General features: G+C 34.9%; 1 protein-coding gene and 1 long non-coding RNA gene across 5 annotated transcripts; one reads left to right on the top strand and one right to left on the bottom strand.

Moving 5' to 3' along the window:
- The first annotated feature begins 16 nt into the window (after positions 1-16).
- Positions 17-16,405, top strand: LOC123871736. 4 transcript variants are annotated; one of them, XM_045915671.1, is made up of 6 exons: positions 17-171; positions 13,754-14,030; positions 14,223-14,299; positions 14,390-14,401; positions 14,795-14,954; positions 16,046-16,402. In XM_045915671.1, the coding sequence occupies exons 2-6, from the start codon at positions 13,844-13,846 to the stop codon at positions 16,144-16,146; spliced, it is 537 nt and encodes a 178-aa protein (XP_045771627.1). In that variant the 5' UTR covers positions 17-171; positions 13,754-13,843; the 3' UTR covers positions 16,147-16,402. The 4 variants fall into 4 exon arrangements, with proteins under 4 accessions (XP_045771627.1, XP_045771631.1, XP_045771628.1 ...); XM_045915672.1 differs by lacking the exon at positions 17-171 and adding an exon at positions 178-305 and having other exon boundaries at positions 16,046-16,405; XM_045915674.1 differs by lacking the exon at positions 17-171 and adding an exon at positions 187-294 and having other exon boundaries at positions 16,046-16,405.
- On the bottom strand, positions 16,282-17,477 carry LOC123871737. The gene is made up of 2 exons (XR_006797330.1): positions 16,982-17,477; positions 16,282-16,947 (listed from the first exon to the last, which is right to left on the bottom strand). It is a non-coding gene; the product is annotated as an uncharacterized LOC123871737 (long non-coding RNA).
- Positions 17,478-18,879: the final 1,402 nt, after the last annotated feature.

The following is an 18,879-nucleotide window of genomic DNA, read 5'->3' as shown; positions in this document are numbered from 1 at the left end:
TCGTCATTCGCTACAGCCAGATGATCTCTGGCGGTTCGACGTGAGAGACTGCCGCGCGCCTCACGGAATACGTGCCGATTTCCTTACATCCGCGACACCCAAAGTTTAAAAAAAAGGAGTGAAACAAACTGTGATACAAGTGTAGTGCATCTTTGTGGTTCAGACTATCAGGTATGATGACGCTAGTTACAAAAGAACACTAAATTGTTTAGCTGATTAAGAAAATGTGCCCACTACCGGAGACCTTGGATTTTGTTTTAGAATAATACGGGTTACGTCCTTGCCTTGAGACGCGTGAGTCGCAGGTTATTTCGGTTTTTAGTAAATAATATGGCGTCACTATACTTTTATTGATACAGAATAAGCTATTTCATTATATAGGTACTACTGGGACCTTACAGAATCAGCCCGTCCACATCACGTCAGTTTGTTTACAAGCTCTAATCTCTAAAGGTAGTCACAATTTTATTTTATTTTTCACCAATAGGCAGTGGTGCCTGGAAATGATGTATAATGCACCATGCAAAGATCCAGGTAGAATCATATTTTGATAAAGATAACGTCTCTTACTCTCTAAATAAGAGTAGAAACTCTACCAACCACTTATCTCTACTTTTTACCTAAAAACTAATAATCCATACTTAGCATTATATACCTAAATGTGAAAGTCTGTCTGTCTGTCTTTCTAGCTTTTCATTTCAAAGGTACATGTATCCCATGGAAGCACATAATATTATAGACTACTTTTTGTACCGGAAAATGTCCGGAGTTCTCCCTGGATTTTTAAAAAACTAAGCCCATGCGGACGAAGTCGCAAATATTTCAGCAATCATCATCATTATGATCAACCCACCAACTATATCGATTATCGATACTTCGATAGCTGCTGAACGGTGTAAATGTATAGCTTAAATTACGACTAGTCCTTCAAATCACCCGTTCAATTGTTGAAAGTATCTAACTAATCTAAGTATGTAGGTAGTAAGTATTTAGTAGTAGTAGTAATAGTATTTATTATATTCCTCTAGTTCCTACATAATAGAAAACATTGCAAATTGCCCCATTGTTCCATTTATATAGGTCACGGCTACACGAATCCTAAAAGGCCAAAACTCTACATTTGTTAGAAAGTAAATTTTCATGCGAAATTTTTTATAACAACATTATACAATAGGCACGATTCTTTTATTAGTCAGACAAAAATTTCTTTATTTTGTATCTTGACTAGGGCCCCTGCTAAAGTAACATTTCTGATATTAAAATCAAAGGCAGTACGAAGTTGCTATGTAACTAGCCTACTTATCGACCAATTGGAAGAGATATTCGAGATAAATATCATTTGAAGATCTGTAAAGTATTTGATAGTGGGCAGTGGTAACACATGGGTGTGGGAGATCCGCTACCCACGCGTCGCCGTAAGCTATTTAACAAATTATTTACGCGTTACCACGGTCATTGTTTACTTCTTCCACGTTACTTGTACCCAAAATCCTGTTTGCCAACTTCCACGTCGATAGTTATACCCAAACTGCAAATATCCATTCCATATCCATATTGATTAAAGCATTTAGCATTATTTAATGCTAGTTTAGCCTATTCCTCTTCATTAGGATTTACTGGCAATCCTTATACTTAGCTACGGTATTCTATTTAATTTCAGATAGAGATATGTAGTTTACTTACCTACTTACAAATGAAAACTATACGTCGTAGAATATTTATGTCATATTTATCACAAAGCGCATATGAAAATCAAATAGATAGCCTAAGTAAACAACATATATAAGTAGGTACCTACCTATCAATTTTCACACACTTTGCCTCAGTGAAAAACAAGGATTCCTTCTTGCAATTATCCTAAACTTGCCTTTTTTCAAATTTAAATTTAAAAAAGAGGTTCCTCCGTAAACCATATCCTTCTTAGCGTGGTAACATGACAGATAGGTAGTATAGATACACCTACGTGAAAACACGTCTTCCTTCGTCCCCATACATGGCACGTCCAGATAAGGCTCTACTAACATGAATAACGTAGTCCGTTTGTTTATCCACGATTTCCCGCGCTTTCTATCGCACCTTATTTACAGTACCGTAACGTTTCACCGTATTTACAACCCCCCGAGGAGGATTCAACTACCGCATATGGAAAGAACCAGATTTATTGAATTCGTGCGAAGTCTACGGTTATGGTCTATGGTTACGGTACTACTTGGCATGACGACTTTGATGATGATCTTCGATACCTTGTTTAAAACTATTGTCTATACTTAACCGTACCTAAACTCTTACAAAATGTATGAGAATTTATGATTCATCTTCACTTTGATCAAATTATCACTAGTTACTCAAAGTTTTGAAAGTTGACGCGCTAATGACCGAAAAAACCAGTTCAACAGGGTAACAAACCGAGCATTATCATACCGTTTGTCTTCTAATTGGCGTATTCATTAGATAAATTAGTTTATCTTTGAACTGTATCAAAGACTCCTTGCATTAAACTTCATGTGCTATCGGACGGTGACCTCAGATGCACTTTTTAACTCAATGAAATATTAAAAAATAGAAACATTTACATATATTATTTCTCGTGAACTCGTAATAACAATTTATTTGATCGTAAAAAATTATGATTTTTCTACAATAACTTTTAGTCCAGAATTTCCTCAAAGCAACTTTAATAGTCGAACTAAATAATTTTCCGAGCGAAATCTACTTGAGTAAATTTGCACTTGTCCGTCCGTCCATCCGTTCGTCTGTCAGAGGTTTCAGTTCGGGGCGAACCACAAGTAATAATATTATTGTATTCAGTGGTAATAAAAACAAACTTTAGTTTTGGTTTTACTCGTAACACTCGCTACATTTTTACTCGTAACGTTTTTGAATTTTGATATAGCTACTTACCTAAATGAGATGACGAATGCAACCATTGCGCTGGGCATATTCTGAGACTAACCGTCAAATATAAATTCGAAGGACTTCTTATTTTACTTGCGCTTTTATATGACTCAATTATTTTGCGTATTGGATTACGCATCACAATTAAACTAACCTCTATGATGTCATTCGTTTACTAATACGTGCATGTTACAAAATAGGTACCTATCTAGTGACTATAGGGATTATGTTTTTACTTTATTTCTCCCCTACTGTGACATATTCTTGATTTTTGCCACACACCCACACACACACACACACACACACACACACATACATATTTGTTACATATTCTTGATTCCTACCCAGAATATACACAACTGCCGCATTATACTAGTCTGTATTTTTAATTTCATGTAGCCTTTACATAAGTTAAACAACATTAGCTGGGTTTTTATTCCAAGAACGTTAGGTTAATTTTACTATTTCCACAAAGGCCCACTACCGGTGCGTCGCGTCGTCGGTTTGATGGTCTCAAAAAACTTTATCATCTTTTCTCAATCATAAATCTATTTTATAATGCATTGGTATTGCAAAGATAAAAATAGCTAGGCACCTAATAATATTCAAAATAGCTTATTATCATGGAATATCCTGTAGTAGGTAGGTACCTACCTAACTACATTAGCTACAATATTCTTCTGTGACTATACTTCGGTCTGCCTGCCATTTTCCCTTGAATAAAGTTGGAAGGAGAGGATGCTTTTCTGCGTTACGTATCGCGTGTCAAAAATGTTTGAGATTCTTCATCTTTGTTAGATCTAGGTACTTCTATAAACTAGCCTTTAGCAATGTAAAACATTCGAGCTTCTTCTATAAACTAGCCCCATTCTCTTTGAACTCGCAGTCTGTTGCATATCTTGAAATTAGGAGCACCGCGTTTAAGGCACAATTGGAAAATTGGCATTAATTGAAATGGACCTGCTCAATTAATATCCGTCGTAACAAGTAAATACTAAACTACCGTTGTACCAGAAGGTTATTGAATCCAGATTCGAGACCTAGCTATATGAAGTTGACCTTGTTTTGTAGTCAATGCTAAATAGAGTTGCACGACTGCACCTAGAAGAATTTAGTTTTTGTGAACTAGCAACATGCCTACCTACCTACATGATTAGCAGCGAAACTAAATATGGATTAGCAGTTATGTTTATTTGTTTTGAATAAGTTAAAATTGCGAAAAAAACGGTCAAGTGCGAGTGCAAAACGCTCGTCTTGATTTTAAAAAATACAAAACCCGACTAAACCCCAAATAAATATATAAATATTAGACGGCGTCTAGTTAACGCGTGGACCAATTTTAATGAGTCTTGTACTAAGCGCCACAAAGAAATAAAAAATAATCAATAAAATATATACCTAATAGAACATAGACTGATGAACACCTATCCCATCCTTTGTATTGCGTTGTCGGGTAGCAATTTTTTTTTAATCTCTCAAGGCCTTTACCAGTACATAAAATATTGACAAACTACCGGAAGAAAAAGGTCCATTTATTTAAACACGTAACACGTTGTCGGTGGTTGACCTTGCACAGTGATCAGTGTTCATTCGAGGTTCACGACCATACATGGTTTTTGCGGACTGCAGACGTGGGGAAAACGTTCAATGTCATAAGTATTATTACGTTATCTTGGACAGAGGTGACGATGACGCGTACATGAGCCACAATTTAACGCAATTCCCTTACTAAGAAATATGTTGCATCGTTTATTACAGCTCATAGTTTATTCATTAGTTCATTAATAAAATTATATTAATAGGTACATGAATATGACTTACTCTACTGCGTACATCAAATTCAAATTCAAAATATTTTTATTCAATTAGACTTTTACAAGTAGGTACTTTTGAATCGTCAAAAGCATCTACCACTGGTTCGGAATGCCTTTTCTACCGAGAAGAACCAGCAAGAAACTCGGCGGTTGCTCTTTTCAAAGATTTGAAGTACAATATTATTATACCTACCATCAATCGATAAGCTTGCCAAAATTATCTCTAAAATATTTTCAAAAACATCAGCTAATCATATATCTTTACTAGTGAATTTAAGTTATTAAAATATATCTTCCTAATAAGCATAAAGTATTCAAAAAACCCCAAATTAAATAACTGAGATGTAACATTAATTTACGATAAATTTAATTTCTTAATAATGAAAAAAAAATTCTAAACGGTAAAATTATATGATGCAAGAAAACATATTTTTTGAGTACAAATTCGGTCGCAATGTTTACATTTCGCATAGCAATATGTGGCAATATGCGTGCGAGTTATAAATGAATGAATGTCACGCGTCATACGCACATACAGTCAGACATATACATATGTATAAACACAACATACGGAGCAGGAGTACAAGGGTGGTGACGTAACCTGCGGTGGCGTTGGCCTTCTCAGTTCTCAGTCATGTTATCACCGGCATAAAATAACCGATGGTCACCAAGACCAACATGGAGAGACGGAGTCGGAGATTTTGTTTACCTACTTACCAAGAAATTCTCACATTTTAAATTATTTATTTTTATATGTCAAAACTTGTTTAAAAGTACAAGTTTTATTTATGTGTGCCAAAGTCATGATAACATTTCCAATGCTGAGAAATGTTTAAATATTTGGTTTTAATACAGCTTTACAAGTCGTCGACTAGGTTTACCCGACTGCCTCGAAGCCCAAAGGAGGGTTATATGTTTGACCTGTATGTATGTATGTATGGATGTCCGTTTCTATGTCGGCTTGTAACTACTGAATGGCTCAAACGATTTTGATAAATGATACGTCATTAGACTCGTCTTGATGGCGCGAGTGTCACTGGGCAGGTACCTTAAATTCTTAAAACACCAACATTTTTGATGTTTTAAGCGGATTTTATACGCTTTAATGCGTGAGCTCAAACATTTTCTCCAATAGGTAGAAATAGAATTATTAGAAGCCAGTGCCCGCATCTTAATTAATTTTTATAGGTATTTTCTTATAATTTACTACCTACTATATGACGAGTATTAAATCAAGCCGTGATGACCTCAGAGGTTATGACAAATAGCAAGTTATCTCAAAGTTCATGTTCGAGTAGGTACAGTATTGCTAATTGCACGTATGCAGGAAAACTGCAAGCGACAAACAAGGTCAATGTTAATAGATGATGACACTGACGGCCGGTTCACACATGTCTCCGTTTTACTGTTCCGTTTTATCGTGTACGTTTTTTTTCGTCGATGGCGTACGTAGTTGTATGAGCGACTTCACACATGGCACAGTATTCTGTATACAGTAAAAAATATCGTTCCGTAAAAAAATTACATTCCGTTTTGTCATCGAATACTGGACGGACGGAACGGCAATATACGGATACGTAGAATTTTAACGGATAGATACTGTGTGCGTACAATACAACACGACAGAGTCCATCCTTGTAGAATAGCGACGGTATACTGCGAGTTTTCTGTTCACACATCGCATCCAGTAATGACGGATCCGTTGAACGTTATGCGGTGCCTATGTGTGAACAGAGCATAAATTTATGAAGTATCCGTTAAAAACGTACCAGTAAAACGGACTCCCATGTGTGAACGGGCCGTGACTGTTTACATACTCTACATTTTGCTCGACGCATCGAGCAATTGCCTGCCTAGTGCCTACCTAATTATGGTTTGAGTTTTGTTAATTTCCTAATTTGGAATACAGCAATTTTCAGAGCCTCAATAGCTCAACCGGTAAAGGTCGACGGTCCAAACCCCGCCCGTTGCACTATTGTCGTACCTACTCCTAGCACAAGCATGACGCTTAGTTGGAGAGGAAAGGGGAATATTAGTCATTTAACATGGCTAATATTCTTTTATAAAAATAAAATAAAAAAATTTACAAAAGTTTTTTATGAGCGCCAAGATTTTACCAACTTTACGCACGACTCTACTTATTTTTTCTCATGAAAAACCAGTCGGTATATTTTGTATGGTATCTACAGATACTACTTAGGTATTTTTTCTACTTTTATTACAAATACATTTAAACAAATTAAATTTTTCTAAGGAGAAGATTTATTATTGTTTAAACTGTTTATATACGTAGACGAAGACTAATTTTAAGGTTTCTAAAATTTTCCTGTTTCATCTTAAAATACTTTTTTTGCCTTGTTATATTTACGTACATATTATATACCTTGTACGTTTAGGTAACCAATTTTCCTAAAGGTGCAGGTGTCTACTACCTAGGTATTTTATTTCCATTTCAATCTAAGCCACATAGACATAATATGAACCATTGTTAAAGTAATGTGATATACAGGGTGGTCAAAAAGTCATGGATCAAACGCAATAGGGAGATAGAGGAGATCATTTCCAGCAAAAAAAAATTCTACAGCATGGCCATATTTAAATTGCCCTAAGAGTTATGAATATTTTTGGGTTTTTAAAAAAAATACCAGTTTCTCTTACAATTAGACTAATTAAAAAAAAATGAGATAAAAAACAATAAAACAAACGATGCTCTGTCATTACTAGATAATGTATCAGTACTACAAACCTTCTATTGAGGCTCTGGCTACCAAATTACAGGAGCAATTAATTTTTTTCCAAAACTTTTAAAGCGTTACCAAAAATTAAATGTCACTTTAAAAGCGTACTGTGAAAAAAAAATGTACTACGGAAAAGTGACCCTGTATTAGAAAAACTTGCTGATTTAATGCCAATTCAAATGAGGTATAACACATTACTCTTTGTTTCGTAATTCTGGTATTATAATCGTTTTTTCATATCAAGGTGCAAATTTCCGTAGATTAGTTTACTTCAAAATAATTTTGAAGATTATCATGTTGCTAATTAAACTGCTAGTTTTTTGTACGTTGGAATGCTAGAAACATCACTGTGCTTGTCACACTTAAAATTTGTGAAAAGAACAGAAACTCTTCACTACCACCACGTGCCAGAACTACCCAGAACGCCCGTCTTGCAAGTAGTTCATCTTTTCTAGGAAACAAAAGGATAAAAAAACTATGCCTCTCGTTCACACTAATCATCCTTTCTATTTGCATTGTTGGAATAAAGAAGGATGTGAAAGAGAGGCATAGTTTTTTATCCTTTTTTTCCTAGAAAAGAGGGCGTTCTGGGTAGTTCTGGCACGTGGTGGTAGTGAAGAGTTTCTGTTCTTTTCACAAATTTTAAGTGTGACAAGCACAGTGATGTTTCTAGCATTCGAACGTACAAAAAACTAACAGTTTAACTAGCAGCATGATAATCTTCAAAATTATTTTGAAGTAAACTAATCTACTGAAATTTGCACCTTGATATGAAAAAACGTTTATAATACCAGAATTACGAAACAGAGAGTAATGTGTTATACCTCATTTAAATTGGCATTAAATCAGCAAGTTTTTCTAATACAGGGTCATTTTTCCGTAGTACATTTTTTTTTCACAGTGCGCTTTTAAAGTGACATTTAATTTTTGGTAACGCTTTAAAAGTTTTGGAAAAAAATTAATTGCTCCTGTAATTTGGTAGCCAGAGCCTCAATAGAAGGTTTGTAGTACTGATACATTATCTAGTAATGACACAATATCGTTTGTTTTATTGTTTTTTATCTCATTTTTTTTTTAATTAGTCTAATTGTAAGAGAATCTGGTATTTTTTTTAAAAACCCAAAAATATTCATAACTCTTAGGGCAATTTAAATATGGCCATGCTGTAGAATTTTTTTTTGCTGGAAATGACCTCCTCTATCTCCCTATTGCGTTTGATCCACGACTTTTTGACCACCCTGTATATGGGACACTCCGTGATCATACCATTTGAATAAGGGCCAACATACACTCGTTATTTTAGCATAGTGCTATCAGTGATTTAATCGCTTTTAGAAGCTCGAAACTAGGGATGTTATGGATATATATAATTTCGGATCCTGATATGGATATGGATATTGGTAAAAAATAATATCGGTTTCGGTTACGGTTATGGATATTAAATTATTTCGGATTTTCCGATAGTTTCGGTTACGGATATTAATTTTTTAAGGAACTGTAAAATGTGAACTGATGAAGGTGTCGCATTCCAGCGGAGTGCACAGTTAATTCGTACGAGTGTAGTATTTAGTTAGACTCCGCCCTATCCGAAACTATCCAAAACTTTTATTACGGATTCAGTTACGGTTATGGATATTTTTTTATTTCGGATATCCGATAGTTTCGGTTACGGATATAGATATCCATAACAACACTACTCGAAACTGCTCAATCGAACACCAGTTGCAGATCGTGACTTGTTTGTTGTCTCTGATATAAGTAGCTGTCATGTTAATAGTTGATACCACGCTGAATTGAAATTGACAGGTCTATAATATTTGGGTGACCCAAGTGTCACGACGACGATGAATGTGATGAGAGCTTGTGGCAATTGTCTTGTTGTGTTCTATGCGGTCCGGGCTCACCACATTGAGGGCGTTTGTGGGTTGGCCATAAAATATAAAACTCTGTATACACGATAAAATATGTATAATCACTTGAATAAAGTTAAATTGAAATAATCTAGTGCTATCCTTTTCCGCAGTGAGCATTATGAAAGGAATAAAATATTTAGACTTGCTATACATATTAGGTTACTCTAAAGAGTGCGTAGGTACACTGCGTATAATAGAATTAGCCACATTGTTGCTAAAAATTACGCGGTACCTATCCAGCAGCAGGGGATCCTTTGAAATACCTTGTAATTTTAGTTTTAAGTTGTTTAAATAATAAAATTATCACTATTATCTCACTTCTATTTAGTTGTTAAATCCAACATTAATTTTCAAAAGTGCACAATTTACACATTAAAATGCTTGGCTGCGTCATATCATCCACTTAATTTATGATTTTGATAACTTAATTGATTGCAATAGCTTGCCAAAACTCGATGCCATAGGTAATATCGTAAAATCGTTCATCATCACCGACAATAAAAGTATATATAGTGTGTGCTTTGGCCCTAAATGATTGCAAGATTGAATGTCTGGGAACAGACACTTAGGAGCGATGTAACTGCACTTACACTCAAGTAATATTAAATTGGGTTACGTATTTGTGATACATTATTCAATTCAAACTGGGTGTGGACTCTGGAATATCTACCTATGAGATAAATAAAATGTCTGTACATAAAATAAGTCATAAATCATGGTAAAGTCATCATTTGAACCTCAATAGCTCAACGGTTAAGAAGAGTACTGAATTCTGACAGGTCGGCGGTTCAGAACCCACCCGTCGCACTATTCAGCAAGTAATTAATATCTAGCTGCATAATCAGAGGTTCAGCTTTATTCTTGGAAGCCGGCCACGGAGCTCCAAAAAATAAAAGACTTTTTAAAAAAAAACTTTGTTCTCGTTGAGGTTTATTATTTATGGTAACAAAATGGCAATGACACAGAACTGTGATACCTATCAGGAACTGAACTCGCGACCTTCGTTTGAGAGCCAAGATTAACCAATTCATCTATACTATTTTGCCAAGTGCTATAGCTACTAACACTTTTCAATGGGAATTGTAATATTATAAGACTTACCAATATTATTAATGTACATTTCGGGACTCGACGGTAATAAAATCATCATCATCATGATCAACCCATTGCCGGCTTACGATATGAGGTGTTTGGAGTGTTTGGACATAGTCTACACGCTGCCCAAGTTGGCTGGATTTACTCACCTTTGGGAATATTATGGAGAATTATCAGGCGTGTACGTTTCCTCACGATGTTTTTCCTTTACCCTTAAAACGAGTGATATTTAATTTCATAGAACGCACATAACTCCAAAAGTAAGAGTTGCGTGCCCGGAATCAAATCCCCGACTTCCCGAATAGGAGACGGACGTCCTAACTCCTAACCACTAGGCTATCACGGCTCTGATTATAAAATACTTTTAATAATAATTATTTGATATAAATTTGCTAGGTCTAGGTACCTAACTGGACAATAACAATGGCGTAATTATGGTCATCAAATGTAAAACGGTAGGTTACACGAGCAACAAACTACAAAGTCGTTGTGCCATGCTCAAAGAGAACTATTCTGATTTATTAACTGTTTACATCGTAATTAAAAAGGCCACGACAAATACAGAGGCCGGCTGTGCGAGGGACTCGGTAATACGGTACTATTATGGTCATCAAGAATTCAAGACGTGTTGCGTAATCTGTGAGCTGTAAGACAAAGGCTCTGTGTGGCGTGCCGCGCCCGAAATGGTAACACTCTGATTAATTAATTATTATTTATCATTTGCGCATTTGCATACTCGTACAGTCTAAAAACAAAATTATTTATCAATCAAATCGGTCCTACCTGGTTAGTCGAAGTTTTTTCACTTTACATTTACAGTACAAATGATCTGAGAAATAAGAGAAATATTTGACCGTGAGTCAGAAATGATCCAGAAAAGGCAGAAAATATGTGCTGGCTTAGTACCCAACAAGGAGGTAGTCGATTTTTCAGGAGGAGGAGTAGCAGCATTTCCTTATTAAATAGCGATGTCTGTAATTCATATCCATGTCCAGTATTTTCATCTTGACAAGCACAAAATCACATTCCTCTTAGAATCCGAAAGGTTTAGGCCGCACTCTGATCAAATGCGGATAGGCAGACTTCATAAACCAGACATTTTGATGCCTCAGACATGCAGGTTTCTTCACGATGTTTTCCATCGCCGTTACAGCGAGTTAAATTTTAATCGTATTTGTTACTTATTCCAAAAAGCTACAGATGTGTGCCTCCAAAAAGAGAGACTGAACCTGGAACCCCAAAACGAGATCCACTCTAAGCTATCACTCAAGGCACAAGCTGGCTTATATACCAGTTTGACCAGTATTTCTGTTTTGTGTAAAGTAGGTATGTTTCTATTGTTTCTAATGACGTTCTAGAGGAAATGAATCCCGGTTAGCCAAGGTTAGTTAATGGCCTGTAAAAGGTTGGGCGCGGCGCACTTTATATTGTCCCAGCAGAATGATGTGATGTTATATAACTTTAAGGTGGGGTATCTGCAAACTGGGTTAGGTCAATGTCAGGAAAGGGTATCACTTAACAGCTACATACTTACAACTTAGGTAGGTACCTATGTGTTACTGGTGTCGAATACTATTAACTACTTTAAATTTCCAATCGTAACTAGGTAACAGTTTACATAGAAGTGCCGAATGCAGAAGAAGTGTCACCTATATAATAGAACAAGTAGTTTCCTATAATCTACCCACACTACATAAACGTGGCGCCATGTCCAATGTATCTGTGCCACATTTCCACCACTGGCCTCTTCTTAAGAGGGCTCTCTCCGTCACTCGTTTCCACTCGTTTCATACAATCGTAGTTCCAATTTCATTTGAATACTAAGCAACTTTAGTCCATGAAATTTTGCAGACATATTCTAGAAACTAATATCTATGTCTGTGGTTTTCCAGATTTCTGTTAAAATATTCGGTTTCAAAGTTACGCGGTCTTAAAATTTTCATACAAATCTTGGAGCCCCTGTAATTTTAAAACTACATATTTTTAGAAAAATCTAACACCACAGACATAGATATTAGTTTCTAGAATATTTCTGCAAAATTTCATGGACTTTGGTTGCTTAATATTCAAATGAAATTGGAACTACGATTGTATGAAACGAGTGGAAACGAGTGACGGAGAGAGCCCTGTTAAAAATCACATCTTCATTTTCTATTTATTAAGTAAGGAAGTAGTAGGTATATCAGCCCTGTTGCAACATCCTCAAAGCTCTAGAAAAGTACAGATAGACCATACATTATGATATCAATTCTTGCGTAGGTAATAGCCATAATATTCGGTAACGCATTAAAATTTCGCAACGGTCATTTGTATAATGGGAATGGAAACACCAACGGCTCCAGAATTAGATGCATTAGCCAATAACCAATAACTCGATTGTGGAGTTCATTTTTGTAACGTTAGCTTCCTATGCTATGGAGTATTTAGGTCCATGGCTATTGCCTCAATTTATCAACGAAATGGTCGACAAACTATGTACCTACCCACCTTAATAATAAAAAATAGAATGTAGGTTTATAGATACGACTACTATACGTTCAATTTGTTAATCTTTGTTGCTACTATAACTTTACTATACCTATTATTGGCGATGAAAAACACGGCTAGAAATCGTTTAAAGCTAAAAATAAATTGGCTACACTGTTGGCACTACCGGCACTACGATCTAAGATAAAAATATCCGCATCATAAAATACAGTTGCTGCAGCATAAAATTTCCTAACTTTAGCGGTATTTCAACACCTTTAACAGAATCGTTGACAGGTATTTCAAAATATTCTACCACCGGGAATACGTTGTCAGCACCTATCCTAATGAGGAACACGTGATCTAAAAATAACGGTTATCTTTAAATATGGTTAAAAGTTCGTATACGAAAGTTACCTATAGGTTCCTGGTTTAATAATAATATAATAATAATAAAGTTTATTTCAGACCATTATACATAGTCCATATTTATGTGTTAGTAACATTATTTACTTAATCCTATATTAGTAGCTAAACCTTAAATATCATACTATTAGAACTAGGACTTTTCACTTGAGATGATCGTGGTACCGAGGCGAAAGATACTTATTTGTACCTAGTGGTCTTAATAATTTTAATAGAAAAATACCCTGGGGGCATTGTCAAAAATTGCTCGGCTTCTGTCAAACTTCGGTCCATTCGTAGCCCGTAGGTATGCGTGGATCTTAGTCCCGTGAAAGTTGACCCTTTTGATATAGGTATTGATAAGGTCAGTGAAGTTCGTTAATAGATCTAGGATACCTACTTACATAATATTTCTTATTTGTTACAGGAACCATGAGGAGGTGAAAATTCAAGGAACATCGGCATCGAGGACATTGATTTACTAAGAAGAAGACAGTGATTCACACAAAAGAGCAAAATGAAGCGTTTACAAAAGTGCTGTTGTTGTGCCTCAACGCGGACGGGTACTCTCATCACCGCGACTCTTGGAATCTTCTTGTCCATTGCGACCATCATCACGATATGGGTGGCTGACAAGCATTATGTTTCCTACAGGACGTTCATCTTCGCGGATGACTTTGACAAGAAGCTGGCTGATATGGACAGTAAGTAGACTTCAATGGATTCTCAATATTTAAGCTAAGTCGATCTAAATTACTTGATTAGATATAGATACATAGTTAGATAATGTGTCCATATTTTCTATTAAAAATATTACAATAAGATTTAAAGCTAGCCTTATCTAATTACTTAACAAATCTATTATTTTCTTAATTTTTTTATGTTTTCTTTTTCAGTTCCGAGAATATTTCTGACAGTCAACTTATGCTTTACAATTTTGATATGTGGACTTCTCATCATTGCAGTATTGAAGGTAAGATTTCAAACAAGTGGGACCAGAATATTTTTTTACGGAATAATTTCAGAATATTATTTAACCTTTCTTTTATTTAACGCTGCACAGGTTTCGTTTTCGGTAAGAGAAATTACATTTACCTAGTTACCTAACTAATTCCTGCCTAATTCAAAAAGTCTTTGGTTATGAATTCTATGTTTGCTCCAGATTTGTTTGTCAAGGATTAGTCAAAAAAATGCTCCCTAGTTCCTACCCTCTCCTCTGTAAAAAAATATAATAATATACCATCATATCCGATAGCTGCCTGTTTACCTAACTGATAGCTAAAACAAGGGACGCCTTCTCTGTGTTTATACGGTGATCTGTGACGCGTGGTAATTTGTAACTAAAATATCATAGAATGAGATTCCCCTGCTGCAGTTGTCACCGAGGATTGTTTTGATAAATTGCCTGGTCGATTCTTTTTTTATACGAATGAACAATTGTTCAGTTGAATTATACTCAATATTGCAGAGACGGTCCTGGCTGATGCTGCCCTGGGTGGTGCTGGGCATTGTGCTGGCGATCGGGTTGCTGATCAGCATTCTGCATACCTCGATCACGTATTACCTCGATGGTCAGGAACACGCTATTCTGGCTACGCTTATACTCATCGGTGGACTTATTTACTTGTGTAAGTTTTGTCATCGTTCTAAAGCTTCTTTAAAAAGTATTATGAAAAACTATTAGCAATTACTCATAGTCATGAATAAAGAGAGATCCCGGAAGGGTTCGGAATTAGATAGATTGGTAGTCGGGTAAACCTGCACTACAGCTATAAAAATCGAGTGTTTGTAGTTTAATTAGTAATCGGGCTGACATATACATAGTTATAAAAGCCCAGAAATAAATAAAGGAGAAAAAAAATCACGTGTCACCTAGGTATGTACATAATGTTAAAGCTTATTTTTTATGTGAAAAATATAGAAGTATGTTATGTATAGCATATACCTACGTACTATATTTTATAGTACGTAGATAGAGCGAAGTAAGGGAGGAGGTTTTTAGTCCGTAGACCGTTAGCATGAAGCATCTCCAATAGAGTGCCTGAAACAGGCGTTCATCAGGATTTTCCTCCTCCTTCCCAAACGAAAAAAAGATAGCCACTGCAAAATAATACGTCAGATTATTATTATTGAATTGATTAACTGGTATTATATTTATTTATTTATTGCTGTCTATGCAAAGACTATAGACCTTACAATACAAATAGAAACGACAAACTTGTCTTGACGATGGGTAGATACATAATATACTGGTACAGAAAGTTGTTTCTATTTTTATGATTTCCTCATCTAAATATACTAAGGTATAAGGAAGAGAGTGGAAAGCATAGAATGATAATGAGCGTGAAACTAGTGTGAAATTAAATTTGGTAGTTCTAATCTTATGAAAATATGTGACAGAAATAGAAATGTTTCGTTAGCGGCAAAAATAAGAAAAACAATTATGACTAAGAATCTCTTTCTTTTAGAAGTTTTTTATTCGATACCCCTTTGTTCTGTAAAAAAGAGACGAGTACAATCATAAAGAACTCCAAGAACTAATTGAATGAATTAATGCTCCCTCCGAATTCCGACCGAATTCCAGCGATTAGGAATTTCAGCGGAGACTATAACCAACTAGGTACCTAACCTACGCAGAAGATTAGTCCACAGTGCACGCAATATGCACTCTCTATTTCCTCACTTTCATTACCTAACGTGTTTCTATAACTTTTTACAGGCATATACCTCTACCTCTGGGCAGTTGTATTCAGCCATTACTTGGATATCCGCGACGAAGAAGAAAGGGGCAGATATCGAAAAGCTCCTTACAAACGATAAAAGCTTCTCTTCCCAGTCATTAATGTTATTAATATATCTAGAACTAAAGAAGTGCCTTTTATGCAGTGATTGTATGTATAAGGATATACCTACCTAGTACCTACCACATATTGAGTTTATTTTTTTCTACGAGCATCTAGTACCTAATAAAAATACAAAACGCAAACTTTAATGCAGCTATATAATAACTAAAGAAGAATTGGGCACTATGGGCACATGAGTAGATATTGTATAGTCGAGTAAAGTAGGTACCTCAAGATACAATGTTCCAATATTATTATAGGTACCTACCTACGTTTTACAAGATTCCCAAAATATTAACTCCTATCTTACATACTTACCGTCGAAATGTTGTTTTTTTACATAATAATGCCCACTAAATAATATGTAGGTAGATAAGTACCTAGTTAACTAGGTATACCTACCTAATTACAAATGACTGAGAAACTCTCTTGTTTAAGTAATTTTAAGCATTTTATACTTGTATTTTCCTACCTGCGAACCAGTTCTTGTAAAATATTTACATTTATGAATTAATTTTTTTCTAATTTTTCAATCTCAGAACCATATAATTATAAGAATAAAATACATGTTATCTCCAACCGGCACAGTACAAAAATTTTACATCACAAGGCAAATTGAAGTGTGTGCTTACACCACTGGTTTATTACAACTGTAAAAGCTCGGTCTACGGTGGAGGTGGCGAGAGAAGCGAGCCGGCGACATTCGTAACGAAACGAGAGTAGAAGCGAGTAGAAGCATATTGAAGGGATGGCGTAGCTCGTTTTTAGGGTTCCGTACCTCAAAAGGAAAAACGGAACCCTTATAGGATTACTTTGTTGTCTGTCTGCCTGTCCGGCCGTCCGTTCGTCGTGTCTGTCAAGAAAACTGATAAAAACAGTTCGAAATTAACGATCACTTAGGTATTTCAGATTTTACAGTCAGAGTCTTAAAAAGCCTGGGTAAACCTTGGGCATAATTTGAAAATCTTAGAATATATCGCAGGCTGAGCTTTTACAGTAACAGTAACACATACATACGGTCCACAATAATTAAAATACTTACCTAAATACGAGTATTATTAGGTATGGAACACGTCATACTCAAACATCGAAATATTATAATATTTATATTTCAATGTTTACCATAAACCTATCTCTATGATGTTTATAACCTATCTATTCAAACCTATTATACCTATCTAATAAAAAGTTTTAGATAAGTTATATTAATAAAAAGGTTACCAAAATTAGCCGGTACCTTTTATAGATACTTATTCAAAAAAAATATGTTGTAAGTACGTACCTACGTTATTATATTTTAATATTTTAACTTATTTTATTTTACTTTATTTTTAATGTGAAATGATTTTCTATAAAATAAACATTTTTAAATGATGATTTGTTTCGTATTTTAATTTTTAACCCCTATTGTAGCTATACATAAGCCATCACTGATCACCTCATCAGTCATATAATATTGTCTTTCCTCGTACCTATATAAGTAACCTCAGGTAGGTACCTATCGTATAAGTAAAAGTAAAGTAAAAGTAAAAAAGCCTTTACTATCTAATACGTTTCCTAATACATTTATAGCTATCTTGTGTTACAGTAATCTATTTATTCATTTTTGTTCATAAATAATTCATCATAATCAAAATCAAAACTTATATCAATTCCCAATTCTCAGTATCAGTTAAGTATCTATCGTATAATATAAATAATAATATAATATTAGCTGTTCTAAAACATGAATCTACACTAATATTATAAAGAGGTGGAGTTTGTAAGTTTGGTTTGTAAGTACGTCTGCGAGTAATCTTCGAAACTACCTACTCATCCGATTTCAAACATTCTTTTAATACTGATAATAATAGTTACCTACGCATTTATCATCATTTATTACCGAGTGCTGCTAAAATAATTATAAATTGGGTAGGTACCTAAGTAATTATTCATTTAGGTACCTAATTTTTTTAAATTTGTTTTAATTTTGAACAACCAGTTTGATATCTTGGACTTTTTTAATAAAATTATTTTTAAATAAAAAAAACTAGCCAAGTGCGAGTCAGACTAGCGCACCGAGAATTCCGTACTTGGGAATTTTTTTCTACATTTTGCACGATAATCAAAAACTATTATGCATTCTATATTATGTACAGTTAGGTAAAGCCCTTTCATATGATACCCTATTTTGTATAGTTATCTTACTTTGATAATAATTAAAACACATTTGAATATTTTTTTGTGATGTAACGATTCACTTTACGGATTTTTCTCTTTACTTGTGCTATAAAACCTACGTACCCTAAAAATAGACACAGGGGAAACTGGTTTTCATTCATTTAAAAACTGGTCAAGTGTCAAGAGTCAGGCTCGCACACGAAGAGTTCTGTACTATCGTACTAAATAAAACCACTTGGGTGGGCACTTTTTATTTTATTTTTATTTACATGGCAGCCATTTTTTTCCATAATTTTTGTGCCATTATTTCCATTGAACCGTCTCACGTCGCGTCATCCTCGCGCTAAACGCGCTTGATTCACAAGTCTCAAATACAATGGTATCATACGTTTCTAAAGTTACCCACAACCAACTGGATTTATTCTTTGATCCTATTTTCCTACACGAATAGGAACATAGCATTATCTTCATCTACTCTATGGGGCTCTAATTTCTTCAAACTTCCACAATGTCAAAGAGACTTCGTCTGTGCTCTGCTTTTTTGGAATGT

The sequence above is a fragment of the Maniola jurtina genome, chromosome 14 (genome assembly GCF_905333055.1).
Source record: "Maniola jurtina chromosome 14, ilManJurt1.1, whole genome shotgun sequence".
NCBI lineage: Eukaryota > Metazoa > Arthropoda > Insecta > Lepidoptera > Nymphalidae > Maniola > Maniola jurtina.
Note: the sequence above shows the minus strand (reverse complement) of the source record. Positions and strands in the feature narration are given on the sequence as shown.